This window comes from Dreissena polymorpha, chromosome 15 (genome assembly GCF_020536995.1).
Source record: "Dreissena polymorpha isolate Duluth1 chromosome 15, UMN_Dpol_1.0, whole genome shotgun sequence".
Classification (NCBI taxonomy): Eukaryota; Metazoa; Mollusca; class Bivalvia; order Myida; family Dreissenidae; genus Dreissena; species Dreissena polymorpha.
The window spans coordinates 5144763-5159752 of record NC_068369.1 but is presented as its reverse complement, the minus strand read 5'-3'; the positions used below and the strand labels follow the sequence as shown (position 1 = coordinate 5159752).

General features: G+C 35.0%; 1 protein-coding gene and 1 long non-coding RNA gene across 6 annotated transcripts; both read left to right on the top strand.

The window, feature by feature from the left end:
* Window positions 1-1139: 1139 nt before the first annotated feature.
* On the top strand, window positions 1140-14761 carry LOC127861271 (phospholipid scramblase 2-like). 5 transcript variants are annotated; one of them, XM_052399709.1, is made up of 7 exons: window positions 1140-1225; window positions 2837-3030; window positions 3253-3330; window positions 5660-5855; window positions 9720-9831; window positions 10387-10483; window positions 11671-14761. In XM_052399709.1, the coding sequence occupies exons 2-7, from the start codon at window positions 2856-2858 to the stop codon at window positions 11763-11765; spliced, it is 753 nt and encodes a 250-aa protein (XP_052255669.1). In that variant the 5' UTR covers window positions 1140-1225; window positions 2837-2855; the 3' UTR covers window positions 11766-14761. The 5 variants fall into 5 exon arrangements, with proteins under 5 accessions (XP_052255669.1, XP_052255673.1, XP_052255672.1 ...); XM_052399713.1 differs by having other exon boundaries at window positions 1159-1225; window positions 2841-3030; XM_052399712.1 differs by having other exon boundaries at window positions 1166-1229.
* Window positions 6722-7294, top strand: LOC127861275 (uncharacterized). The gene is made up of 2 exons (XR_008040148.1): window positions 6722-6966; window positions 7129-7294. It is a non-coding gene; the product is annotated as an uncharacterized LOC127861275 (long non-coding RNA).
* Window positions 14762-14990: the final 229 nt, after the last annotated feature.

Sequence of the window (14990 nt, the reverse complement as noted above, 5' to 3'; positions counted from 1 at the left end):
GATCGCTTTAATTCCAATGTTACTGCCACTTATAACAATTTTTAAAACTTTAAAAATTAATTATGCCTTAATTTTTGTTTATTTACCTTAATTTAATAATATTTATTCATCCTGGTTCAGTATTTTAGTAGTGTTTGAAATGTGGATATATTCTTTACGAATCATGTCATATTGTATTGGTTGTTGTGTATTTTCATGTGGTTATTTATTACAGTCTTCTCATTTCCGGTGTTAAACATGTCCATCAGTAATAACATATTAGTGTTGGGAATGTAATTTTAATGTAATTATTTCTCATATCACTTGTTAAACTCCGTCATTAAAATACTTAAGCATTTACTTTATTTTATGTTTAAATTAGCACGAGTTTTTGGAAAGACAAACATAACTGTTGAGATTTCTGGGTCGTCGTCGGCGGCATTGGACAAACTGATTTCATGACAAACTGAGAGTGAGACAAAAATCGAGCATTTATATCAACATGAAAGTTCCCCCAAAACGCACCATATAATTGTAATTGTAATTTTTTTCGGAACCACAGGAGAGGACAGCCCTCTCTAACGAACCCCTTTATGTTCCCAGTACAGAAACTGGACCGCCTCCCTAATGTTTATAGGTTATCAACGCCCCTGCTGCTTACACAGATGAGCACAAATTACAAGCCCTTTGCTTGCCAATATGTATTAAAATACAATGTTAATATCATGTCATGCCTCCATCGCTGAATCCCCCGACTTGGTATCCTTCAAGCGGGGGCTAGCAACAACCAGATTCTGAATAAGTTGTCAGCGCCAGCTACAAAGTAACTCCTAATGACCCCTCGTGGCTGTGCCGGTTGAGGTTCAATCCTCTCAGCGGCCACCGTAGCCGGAGAGGCATGAGGGAGAATGGCGAAACGTAGCTGGTGTTCTGCTTTACTTTCCTTCTGTCTTTTAACTATCAAGCTCTTCTTACTTTACTGTCCCTCATTCTTTATTCTTATTCGTTCACCACCCGTCGCATAATAATCATGCGTGGTTGCAGCGATGTACAATGTAGATGTAGATGTAGATATCAGATTTTTTTGTCAAAATGATGAAAAATGCTGTTTTATGACATATTGATTATTAGAGAGTACGCCCAGAGACTGCATGACTCGATTATTTAGTATAATGTAACCTACAATAACAAGCTGTTTGTGTAAAACTGTATTCCCAAAGAAGGCATTTCAACACCTTTATCGTTTGTATGTAAGCTTTAATAGTTATTGCAGATCCATAAGAAACTGTATGCTAAGTCTTCGAACCGCTTAAAGTTAAGGTTCATGAAATGTATCCTGAATAATATTATCCACTCCATACTTGACTCGTTTACTGATTTAGTTAATAAATTATAGATCTTTGGCTTGGGCGTGCCTTGCATAACAATTAAGTAAACAACTTACAATATTTGGAGGTATTTTTACTCTAAAACAGAAATATATATTTTAAATATTTGGCGTCTGCAATAATTAAATTCAAATAAGAAAGGCAAATACAATTTTTTTTAAACATTGAAGAATATAAATTATAATCAAATGATATAATTTAGAATAGCATGCACTACTGCAACTAGTTCTTCTTGAATGCTCTGAGCTTTTATGAGTACGTCATACATAGGGTCAATAGCTGGGAGTTGTATTATTGTAACTATACTCCAACCTGATTGGCAATCACTTAATAATTCAAGTAATAGTATATATATTGTATATATAAGTGCATCATATTGATAAGTTTTTTGTAAGAGCATATTGTGTTTTTAGCTTGGCGTTTTTCGGAGAAACCCGAGGTATTGTAATAACCAGCTCGCTGTCCGCCGTCTGCGTCGTGCTAAGACCTTAACATTGGCTCTAAAATCAAAGTGCTTCCACCTACAACTTTGAAACTTCATATGTAGATGCACCTTGATGAGTTCAACATGTCACACCCATTTTGGGGTCGCTAGGTCAAAGGTCAAGGTCATTGTGACCTCAAAAAAATAATAATCTGACAAGCTTTCATTTATTTAAAACTGCACCCGTAGCTGAGCGTGGCACCCGTTATGCAGTGCTCTTGTTATCTTTGATATTGTTTATCTTTACTTCCATCTTTGGTTCATTTATGAATGATTTAACTGAAAACGCTGACAGCCCTGTCCTTTGCATGCATTAATGCCCATGATACGTATATGAATGCAAAGAAAACTTACACAAATAGATAGTGTCTGCATTTGCAAAAATAATATTTGCTGTCAGGGCCCTCAATCTAGCAAATCTGCCGCCGAATTTCGGCGGCAGTCCCCCACCTGAAAAGTATACTTTTTACCCCTTTTGGGGGGAAAAATTCCCCTTAAAAAAAAAAATAAAAAAATAATTTTTCTTTTTTTTTTTTTTTTTTTTAATAGAAAGATGTGTCTCATGATTATTATATCTCAATTCTGTTTCAATTAAATCTTTTTAAACATACTAAATTATGAAAAATGCAATGAATATAGTGCAAACATGTACAAATGAAATAATGAGAGAGTAAGTAAAAAAATCCCCCAAAAAGGGAAACGCCGCGAAAATTCCCCCTCCTAAGGGCTGCGGACCCCTTCCCCAAAAGTAGTGTGAGGGCCCTGGCTGTAACAGTGGGCAACATTTTATACTTTTATTATACTGTCGTAATTGAATTCTCAAAACATTTTTCGACAGCCAAACTTAATTGCGTTACTGATCCATAAATGGAAAATCAACCTTATTTTTATCACCAAATTTTTATAAGTAACTCAATTATTGGGCTGAATAATTAAAATTTCACATATTATTTTTTAATATTATTCAATTAATTATTCCTTTTAGCTAGAAAAAATAGCCAATAATGAGTGTGGTGATAAGCCAGCCAGGCCATGGTCACAAGGGTGCGGAGATGCAGATGGCGGTGCACCCTGGGGATGTTAACATGGTGATCATACCCCAGGGCCTTCCCCCGGGGCTGTCCTACCTGGGCGCGTTGAATGAGGTGCTCATACATCAGCACTTTGACGTGCTTGAAGGTTTGCGTTAATTTATATATCATGAAGTCACTCATTATGTTGTTTTTGTCCATGTTGATACATGTATAATACTCAAAACATGTGTGTGTATTTCTGTTGCTGCCTACATTGAAATAGAATATTTTCCAACTAACTATGTTGTGAAGTTTCAAATGCTTTACTCTTTTTCCATATGGATGATTGATCCCTTAACACATCACTGTTGTTATATTTTCTCTACAGTTGTGACAGGATGTGAGAGGAATAACAAGTACAGGCTGTGTAATTCCGCTGAACAGCAGTTCATGTATGCCAAAGAAGGTGTGTTTTGTTTTGTACAAACAAAATATATATATTTGTAAATGTGTGAGTTCGTTCTAACATTAATGCCATATACAAATATAATTGAAACATTTCCAATTAAGAGTTGAGATTATAAAATGTTTTCCCAGCCAATATCTGACATTAAAAATAGAATTTCAATGTAAAGTAAAATTTTATTGCAGGTACATTTCATTTTACTATTCAAGGCCAGGGTAGAAACCGAGAAAAGATACTGTAACAGTAAGTACTTCAAAGCATCCTGTTCACCATTACAGGAGAGAGCAGTGTGGGCTTGTTTAAAGAAAGTTAATTGTTCAATATTATACTTGTATCATACCAGTGTTCTCCGGAAGCACCGGTGGCCGGCGATTTCGCCGGCTACTGACAGTCTAGGCGCCGGCTACTTTCCCAAAAAATATCAATTTTAATTCCAGTTGTGACGCGATTTTTCAATTTCGTCTTTCAATTAACTAACCGGATGTTTCTATTCTAATGCGCGTTAATTATGCGCCGAACAGGAAGAAGCACGGATAAAACCGATCGATACAGTACACTCCACGCGTTTTCCCCAATTTCTCTCGCTTCTCCGCAGGCAGTGACCTGGAGGGAGATTAAGAAAATCCCGCGATACGCGGCGTTTGCATGATTTTGGACGCGGCGGTTAACGATCGGCAAAATTGATAAGCCAACGCAGCGGCCCTCGGCGTTGGCAACGCGGGGGAAACTCCGCGTTTAACGAGATAACGATCAATTTAACGTTGTTTGACTTCCTGATTTTCAATTAATATTACATTTATTACAAGTACATACATGTAGTATAATATATACAATTAAAAAAAACAACCAAGATAGATCGATCCCGACGTGGTTGTAGAAGTAGTTGTTGTTGTATAGAAAACTCGTTGATTTACGACAAACAAAGCGTTGTCTTTTAACTGATACTTACCAATTAATATAATCACAGTTTGCAACATTGTTTTTATTTTGATAATTTAATCCAAAGTTTTCATGTTTGCAGGTGTTTTTTCTATACTGAACATGTAGACAAATGACCGAGGACCCTATTAAAAGTCTCGCAAAAATGTGTGAATTGACAGTTTGACGTCATGAAAGAAAAACCGCTTCCTGTCTGAAGGCATGAAAAACACACTGTTCTCGCCGACAAAATTGGCTTCCTTTGTTTGACAATCAACACGCTAAACCAATGGGGTGTTTATAACTCAATAGCAACTGTCGAAAGATGTAACTGCACGTGCTTAGCTCCGCCTTTCGAATCTTTTACAGGGAACAAAGGGTGGAGTTTAACAGTTAATTGAACACGTGTTTTACGAAAAGTTGAGTCCTGAATGGCCGTAATTACTTGGTCTAAGCTTTGACACAACAAATAAATCTATCTCGGATTTTCCTACAAAGGCCATTTTCCCAACTTTTTGTACAGTTACTAATAATGGCGTCCGCGTGTTTAGGAAATTTGAAACACATTCATCTTAAATAACGGTGTCTTGTTGGATAATTACTGGATTTTATTTTTTTATTTTATTTTTTGGTATGCCCAGTAGCACACTGCTAACGCGGTGTTGCGCGGCGGTCACTGATAAGAACGGAAATCGTCTGCATTTACCGACTTGGCTAAAGTAATACACGCCGCGGGAATTAGCGAACGTGGCGTAACGCCGAGCGTTTTATCGAGTTCACCTCGCTTTCCAATGCCGCGTGAACACTCGCTAGCAGAAAAAAACCCGCGGAGGGAGCGCGTTTTTTTTTTGGAAAACGCGTGGAGTGTACTGTAGTTCGCATCTTTCCGTAAAAGATTATTACCCGCTGTTTAAAGAATACCAAGATGCCCTCGACGCCCTTGGCATGGATGACCAAGGATCTGGGCTAGATTCTGACTATGGATCTTCAGATTCAGATTATTAAAAAACAGTTGTTGCAATTTCATGTTTCTTTTTTCAAAGTTTGTGAGAGAGTTATTCAATAAATTTCAAATAAATATTTTATTTTCTATGAAAAATGCTAGGTTACTTCAATCTAAGAAAAACTGCCTAGAATGCACCAGATTGCACCATTTCACTCATGTACTTTTAAAAAATTCCTGGGGGAGACCCCCCATACCCCCCTGGCACCTACCCCACTCGCCACTTCGCGGCTCGTGCACGCGACATGCCGCGTGCTTAGTCACTGGCTACTTTAAAAATATTTCTGGCTACTTTAGATTTTATGGAGAACACTGATCATACAAGTTGTATGTAATTTACAGATTGATCATCAATGTGCTGCTGTATATTTTTATAAGACTATTATAACTCTTTCACAATTTTTCCAGACACCGATTGCATGACACGCCAGTGCTGTGGGACCTCGCGTCCATTCACAATTAACATCACAGACAACAACTTCCAGCCGCTGATATCAGTGTACCGGCCATTTCGGTGCGTGGGCAGCTGTCTTTGGTGCTGCTGTCTGCAAGAGATGGACATCCAGTCCCCACCTGGCAACACGATAGGCAACGTCAAACAGATGTAAGTTTAGATTGGACAATTAAAACATTAATATTAAGTGAAACGTTTTTATTTAAGCTTGATTGCATGGAAAGTTTAAGGTTTATTGAAACACTCTCGTGTCTCTTTCCTGGGTAGAACCATTACTTGATGTCTTTGAGAGAAATCTCAAAAATGCTACCACAGTGGGTATCTAACCAGTTACCTCCTGTTCGCTAGGCAGACACAATATCTATAAGCCACAAAGCTCCAGCATGAACAATTACGATTTTGAATGTGTAATATACTAACAAGAGTGACCAGGCTTAACCTTGTTTATACTGATGACCATTGGTAGAATTTACATGATTTATGGGGACTTATTCCCAGTTTGGTAAGATGACCATATTGAAAAAGAATGTCATAGATTCAGAAAGAAGCAATGAATTATGTGTAAAAAGGCAAACTAACATTGCTGACTTACAAAAATATATAAAATATTATTATTATTAAGGATGCTTTTGTTATGCTTCTGATCCAATAATTTGAAAAGTATGTGTATTCTTAAGATAGTGTTTCAAAATACCTGTTCATTTCAAAAGGCCTGGTGCTATTTCGAAAGAGCATTAGTTTTTACCGCTGTGTTTGAATCCTGGAAAAGGCAGATTTTTTCATTTAACCTTCTTTTTCACTATTGTTATTAAAATAAAATGTACTAATCTTATAGTTTTGTAAGTTAATATATTTGATTGCATTTGTCAAAACTGCAAAAATCTGTGAACATATCACTTTGAATGTATTTCACATTGAAGTGTAAAAGCATACAAAGTATGTGTAAGTACTAACTTTTAAAAACTGGAAGTCTGAACTTCCAAATCTCTTGATTTTGAATGTTCTACTCATAATATTTAACCAGGTTTTCCGAAGGAAAAAACTGGTTATTAGATTGGCGAATGCGGGCGGGCTGGCTGGCTGGCTGGCTGGCGGGCTGGCTGGCGGGCTGGCGGAACAAGCTTGTCCGGGCCATAACTATGTCGTTCATTGTCAGATTTTAAAATCATTTGGCACATTTGTTCACCATCATTGGACGGTGTGTCGCCCGAAATAATTACGTCGATATCTCCAAGGTCAAGGTCACACTTTGAGTTCAAAGGTCAAAAATGGCCATAAATGAGCTTGTCCGAGCCATAACTATGTCGTTCATTGTCAGATTTTAAAATCATTTGGCACATTTGTTCACCATCATTGGACAGTGTGTCGCGCGAAATAATTACGTCGATATCTCCAAGGTCAAGGTCACACTTTGAGTGCAAAGGTCAAAAATGGCCATAAATGAGCTTGTCCTGGCCATAACTATGTCATTCATTGTGAGATTTTAAAATCATTTGGCACATTTGTTCACCATCATGGGACGGTGTGTCGCACGAAAGAATCACGTCAATATCTCCAATGTCAAGGTCGCCACGACTAAAAATAGATTTTTTTTAAAAACAAACTTACAAAGGGGGTTAATTTTGTTTGTTCATTTCAAAAGTTCAGTTTGAGTTTTCTCCCTTTATCAGATTTTTTTTTCACAATGAAAACCTGGTTTTGTAACATTATGTCCCTTGTTGGGAGTTATGGTAATATGAAAAGAAGCTGATTCTCATCATTTGCATTATAACTGGAACAAACATAGTTTTTTTAGCTTGACTATTATATATGAAATATATATAGTGGAGCTATCCTACTCACCCCGGCGTCAGCATTTCCGTTTCCGTTAGCGTTAGCGTGCAAATGTTAAAGTTTTCGTACTACCCAAATTATTTTCATTGTCCCTTGACATATTGCTTTCATATTTTGCATACTTGTTTACCAACATGACCCCAACCTATAAACAGGATCAGACAACTCTATCAAGCATTTTGTCATAATTATGGCCCCTTTACCACTTAGAATATGCAGCAAATGTTAAAGTTTTCGTACTACCCATTTATTTTCATTGTCCCTTGACATACCGTAATTACTCTATGTTTTCGGACACTTAAAAAGAATTAATTTTTTTTGTGTCCGAAAACATAGAAACGAAAAATATTCACAAAATGCTGGTGTCCGAAAACTTAGAGTCCAAAATTGAAGTGTCCGAAAATAGCGTCAATTGTATCAACGACTACCGGTAATAGCATGCGCTTGTAAAATACCATGCAGTACAGTATAAATTACAGTTATATTTATTTGCACTGCATTTCAAATAATTTTAAATGCTTAATTAATTTGACAGAAAGTTACTACAAGGTAGTACTTTGACCAACGAGTTCAAAGATGAGAATGTGACGTACCGATACTTGCTAGTATGAACATGTAATTAACGCAAAAAAGCAAACTTTGAACTCTTTGTTTGTTCATTTCAGATAGTTGTTTTCTAACACCTTCCATTGTTCGTAAAACTTGCAATAGGGTGAATCACACTGTGAAGCGTTTAGTATGTGTCACAGTTATTTTACTAAGAAGGGGTAAGACCATTGCGGTAGATAATTGAACTGTTGATTGGTACTGCCCCTGGTAAGTGTCATAACGCTTATGCTATTGGGCGAAACCATTGTTTAATACCGGTTTACCAGGTTATTTACCCAATAACGCAATGTAATGGTCCGTTGCCCTCAGGCATGCACCTTCCATGTTTTATTATGTTAATCTGGTTGTAAAACCCCATGATCGAAGTGTCATTAGATATCGAAAACATGGGAGAAATTTGGTAAAATAGCGCTGTAAAATATTCTGTCCGAAAACTTAGAGACATAAATAATGGACGAAAAATCGTGTGTCGAAAATTAAGTCATAAAAAATAATTCTTTTTGCTAAAAAAGGGGGTGTCCGAAAACTTAGAGTGTCCGAAAACATAGAGTAATTACGGTATTGCTTTCATATTTTGCATACTTGTTTACCAACATCACCCCAACCTATAAACAAGAGCAGACAACTCTATCAAGCATTTTGTCATAATTATTGCCCCTTTTATACTTAGAATATGCATATTATTAATAAATCTGTGTTAAAGTTTGCGTACTACCCCAAATATTTCCTATATCCTTTGACATATTGCTTTTAAATGTTGCATACTTGTTTACCAACATGACCCCAACCTATAAACAAGAGCAGACCACTGTATCAAGCATATTTACATAATTATGGCCACTTTCACACTTAATAATTGAGCATTTTGCTTAAATTGCCATAACTTCTTTATTTTTGATCACATTTTATTATTACTTTGACAAAACAACACTTACCTGAATACAACAATGGATTCCACCCAAACAATACCCCACGCCCCTACCCAGAATCCCTCCCCCCCCCCGCCGAACCTCCCCCCCCCCAAAAAAAAATATTATTTTTTAAACATCATGTAATAAATTACCCCACCCCACATTATACCCCCCTCTCACCCCCACCCCCTCTCACCCCTACCCCCCCCCCCCAATTTTTTTTTTTTTTTTTTAAACATCATCTAATAAATTACCCCACCCCACATTATACCCCCCTCTCACCTCCCCATACCCCCCTCCTACCCCCCCCCAATTTTTTGTTTCCTTTTTTATTTTTGAAAGATCATCCAATAAATGACCACACCCCACACATTATACCCCCTCTCAACCCAACACCCCCCCCCCCCCCCCCCAAAAAAAAATTATTTGTTTTTTTTTTTGTCCTTTTATTATCTTTGAAAGATTCGTCTAAAAATTATTGAATATGAACAATTTCCCCATGATGGCTTACGTTATAATGTCAAGCACTCGAATAGTCGAGCGCGCTGTCCTTTGACAGCTCTTGTTAATCTCACCCTTGAAAATAGATGTAACAATTTCATCTTTATTTTAATGAGTAAACACCATGATTACTGTAATAGTTGATCTGTTATGCTTCTAGTTGGACGTGTTGGACTCCAAAGTACGAGGTGTATGACAACCAAGGTCAGCTTGTGTTCACTATCAATGGAGAGTGTTGTTACTGTGCCCCTTGTACTGACATCTTCTTCCAGGTTAGTAGATGTAGGAACGATTACCGAATTCTTTGTGTTTTATAGAAGATGTTGTTGTTTTAATGATATATACAGGTAGGGAAAGATCAGGGATGGTATTCCAGAAGCATCTTAAGTTAAATTTTATTTTTATCCTTAAATTGGGAATTTTTCTTAAGTGTTTCATTTCGTACTGCAATAGTGAGGCATCAAAAATTACATTAAAATAACATCATTATGTCAGTGTTATATACAATCACTTTCTTGTTGACATGTACACTCACCCAGTTTATTTGCATGGTGATTGGTTATGATTTTATGTAACAAATCAAGATAAGAATGGTTTACTGATACATGAATGAGAATACCATTCCCACATAAGATAAAACATGCTTAGAAGAGGCTTCAAGTCCTGACAAAATACTCAAGTGGAATGTGTCATTTATAACGAGCCTGGGACAACACTTAACACAAATGTATTAAGCCCCATTTTCCCATAGCAAGACTCAAACTCAAGTCTCTACCCCCCCCCCCCCCCCCCCCCTCTCAATCCTCTGACTTTCCACCCACTTGCAGGTGACGGACGCTTCAGGTCAGGAGGTGGGGCGTATCATCAAGAACTGGGGAGGATGCAGGGAGATACTGGGAGGTGTGAATGACTTCAGGGTCCAATGTAAGTACAGATAGAGGAAACATTGTTACCACGGCTACCAGTTTGCTGTGCAATTAAAAAATGTTAAAGGGCTTATACATAACGAATAAGTTTTCAGAGGTGTAGGAATTAGGCGTTAAATGATAATTTGCATTCCTGCTGCCTATCACTTATAAAGGGTTTGACTGTAGTGATTATTCAGATTTCTTGCCTAGGAATGTAATATGAGTTTTATGGCAGTTTGGATTTCTGATGATAAAGAATTTAGCAAGTGTTAAATGGCAATTTAGATTTCTGATGCCTTGGATGTAACAGATTTTTAATGCCAATTTAGATTCCTGATACCTTAACAATTAATGTGTCACCCCCAAACTGCTTACCCATCACCCATGCTGTTCTCATAATATGTTCTGTTAAAGAGACAGACATATTGTTACTTCAAATTCAACTTGAATTTTAATATTTATGATTCTCTAGCCCTTACTCAACTGTGCCTGCAGGATGGATTTCACTCTCATAATGAGTCTTTAAACTTTTCTCCCCAAGGCCAAAATCTGCATAATTGATAGCTTTTCTTTCTTTGGTGCTCAGTTTCAAATTAATTTTTTTATTCGGAAAAAACATAAAATGTAGTACATGTTCATTTGCCAAATGAAGTAACCTGTAGGATAAATGTTAAATATTTCAATAAGCTCAATTGATTAAAGGCAAAAACATATCAGGGAGAATCAATACCTCATACTGCAAGTCTGAAAGTAAATATGAAAGTGCAACCACTGTGACTTGGTAATATTTGATGTATCATTTCTTTTGGCCAATATAAAACATAATTGTATATCGGTTTAACCATTAACCAGACTTTGTAATATTTGATTTATCATGGTTTGGCTGTCAATATAAACATATTTTAATGCATTGAAATTATACAAGGATATTAATCTAAGTGGCTTATACTTATAGTCATGATTCAAAACTACCATGTGTTGTCCATGGACTTGTCAATAATGATAAGGAGACAAAAATTTGATCAATGTTCATTCAATATAAAGGAAAGCTATATTCTTCTTGCTGTGCCAGTATCAATGAATATTTGAATTATTTATTGAGTGGTTTTACGACAACAATTACTGCTTTTTCATTTTGAAAAATCAAAAGAAAAAGTAACAAGTTTGAGTGATCGTTGAAGAAGATTTTGTGTGTACTTTCAGTCCCCCCAGAGATGGACATTTACAAGAAATCTCTCTTACTTGGAGCAACTTTCTTGATTGATTTTGTCTACTTTGAAAGGAACAAGAACAACTAAGAGATGAGAGCTGTTGAAACCACAGTACGCCTGTATTCATGTGAAATGTAGGCATTGTGTATGTAGTTCTTTGATATTATTGCTTATATGTTATATACATAATACTTATTGTTTTTTACCTGTTGTCTTTTAGTTGTTTGTCATGATATATTATTTTTTGATTTTGTACTATTTAACCAGGTATTTAGTAGTATTAGTATACTTATTGTAATTCTTTTCCAACTGATTTATTGTTGCTGTTGATCTGCTAGGGTTTATATTTACCAGTATTTCATTATTTAGTGATCGTTTAACTTTGCATTAACCTTTCTTTGATTATTGTTTTTACCAGTTTAAAATTGATAATTTTACTGTTTTAACTGTTATACATATTTTCATAATAAACCTTTGCCTGTGTTTATCTTATCAGATCTTACAATTTACATATTTTTATATTTTTATTTTATCATTTCAGCCTTTTTGTATTTAATTAAATTACATATGTCTGTATAATATACTATAGAAAAGCGTATTTGTTTTTATAATGTTTTACATTGCTCAATTGTTTAAATATTGAAAACTATGAGCTAATGATTTGTTTAAGTCCAAAAAGGGGCATTATAATGAGGATTAATTTATCAAATATAAATGTTTCTTCTTTGTATAATTCTTGTTTGCATGTTGTATTGGTACAAACACCACATATGCTGCTTTGACCGATATATCATATGGTTGCACATAGGGAATAGCATTACATTTTTAAAACACCGTTTTTTTTTCATAGAAAAAAGTTTCAAATGATATAATGCATACAAAATGTATTTTTTGACTCTATGTTAGGTAAGATTTGTGTAAGAATAGTGAATTTTACAATACAATGGGTGTTGAGAATGATCTTTTAAAGTTAATTTACAACTTGATTCAAACTTGTATACTTAATAAGAATAAACTAAACGTATGTTTCAGTTAGCAAAGAATGAAGTATTTTTAATACAATTAATTGAAAAGTGATGAATATCTAATATTTTGTCAAATTCAAGAATAAAGTGGATTTTGGGTAACCTATAAAACCAATTATTTATTTCTATTTAATATTGTTTGCTCCGCCGAGCATGCGGTCCTGCCATTAAGTAATTGTGGAACAAATACGTCCATATTCATATGGTTTGCCCTGTGTGGTGTGTGTCATCAATTCTTATCTCGTTACCTCTCTTAAAACCATATATTTTTTATCCAATCTTAATGAAACTTTGTCACAATGTTATCTGGACAATATCTAGGCTGACTTTGAATCTTGATCATTTGTATTTAAAAAAACGAGATCACCTTGTCAAATCTTTAAAAAGCCATGTAACCTCTCTTGATGCCACATTTTTGACTAAAGGCTCATGAAACTTGGTCAGAATGTTTATCTTGTTGTTGTTTTTTCTATCAGTGTAATTTGTGTTGTGAAGTATCTTTGAATGCATATTCACAAAGGAAATATATTAAATAAATATGTTATGTTTATTTAAAACATAAAATGATGATGGCAGTTTAACATTGCTTTTTATGAATGTACGTAACATCCCATGTATTGTAATCATTTTAAAGACAACACAACGGATATATTTATTATGGTTTATTCCATTTTCATCTGGAACAATTTATTTTTATGTTTTGTCTAGAAAACTAGATTTTGGATACAGGTGTACTTTCTATGAATTTGAAATCTATTTTGCCTTTTATAATTACATACATGTATGTAAGCTTTTATATTGACTGTAAAATGTATTTTTATTACATGTACTTTTTGTCTGAGTTTTTGTGCCTATGATTATTTCCACTATTTTTCTGTGATAAAAAAATATGGGTTTTTAACTGTGTTATATCCTTGATATGTTTTTGAACAATTTGTTTGTTGGTTGGATTTTTCGCCATTTTGAACAGTATTTCAGTACTAACATTGTGGTCAGTTTACAAACTCACTCTTCCCTGGATTATATGGTTTACCAGTACTAAGTGCACATACTTATATTGGACAATGACCCTACTTTAATCATGGGTAGAGGCAGAATGGCCATGGAAAGGATTTCATACCATTCCTCACACAAATAGTGCACTTTGGCTTGGAATCGTACACTGCGATCCTTGAATTTATACTCCAACAATTTACCAACTGAGCTAGCTGCCCCTGTTCATTAAAGGGGCCTTTTCACAGATTTTAGCATATTTTTAAGTTTGTCATTAAATGCTTTATATTGACAAATGTAAACATTGGATCTTAAAGGCTCCAGTAAAAAATCAAGAATAAAATTTAAAAAAAGGAAAAAAGTAGCCGGTACCAGGGCTCGAACCAGTGACCCCCGGAGTCCTGGAGTTAGTCTGAAGTAAAAACGCATTACCCCTCTTGGCTATTCCGCCGAGTATGCTCAGAGTAAGTATTTTATACCTTATATAAGCAATCTTCATAGTTTCGTAAATTCAAACGACAACAACAGAACTCTCCGAATTATTCAATCGTTTCGCGTTGCAACGCTTTATAATTTTTAGGTTTTCAAATCGTAAAAAGATACATATAATGGCTATATTGGACTATGGTAAATGTTCAGTAATACTGTTTCCTCACAAATATCATAACTAAAACGAAAATTTGCGAATCTGAAACAACCTTTTTATGTCAATTTACCAAACCGTGAAAAGATCCCTTTAACAATAAAAAATGGTCGGCTATTATGAAGTAATAATGGGCATTATTTAATCAGTTTTTTTATTTAATAAATGCTAGTACATTTACCGGTATTACAAATTTAAGATGAATTCCAAAGGTTTTTATTGAAGCTTTTTGTATTGTTTTATCATTTTCTTTGTCTCAATATTCATTTACATGCCTTCTCAATTCTAACTATATACATGTATACATTTTATATAAGTGTTATTAAAACTTACGCCTAATTGAAATGATAGATTTCTAGTAATTATAGATTTTTGTGTACTCACATGTTTTTCTTGTTGTAATAATAAAGATAGGAAGTATTCAGGTATTTCTAATACTTCAAAAGAAAATTTCCAGAAGCATGCTGAAATCATCATTGTCAATGCCTACAATAAACTGGCCTATTATATTCATGCAACAGTCTTGTATGATTTGGAATACAGCTTTTCATATGGGTGTAATGCAGCTTTTCATATGGGTGTAATAAAAGAAACACCAACAATTTTATGATTTATGCCACTGTTCAAAAATATACATTTACACTTCTCATG

Bases quoted from the DNA above. Each gene is read 5' to 3' on its own strand.
- LOC127861271 (XM_052399709.1), top strand. From the start codon at position 2,856: ATGAGTGTGGTGATAAGCCAGCCAGGCCATGGTCACAAGGGTGCGGAG. The intron at 3,031-3,252 runs GTTTGCGTTAAT...TTTTCTCTACAG, and splicing joins GCACTTTGACGTGCTTGAAG to TTGTGACAGGATGTGAGAGG. The intron at 10,484-11,670 runs GTAAGTACAGAT...GTGTACTTTCAG, and splicing joins GAATGACTTCAGGGTCCAAT to TCCCCCCAGAGATGGACATT.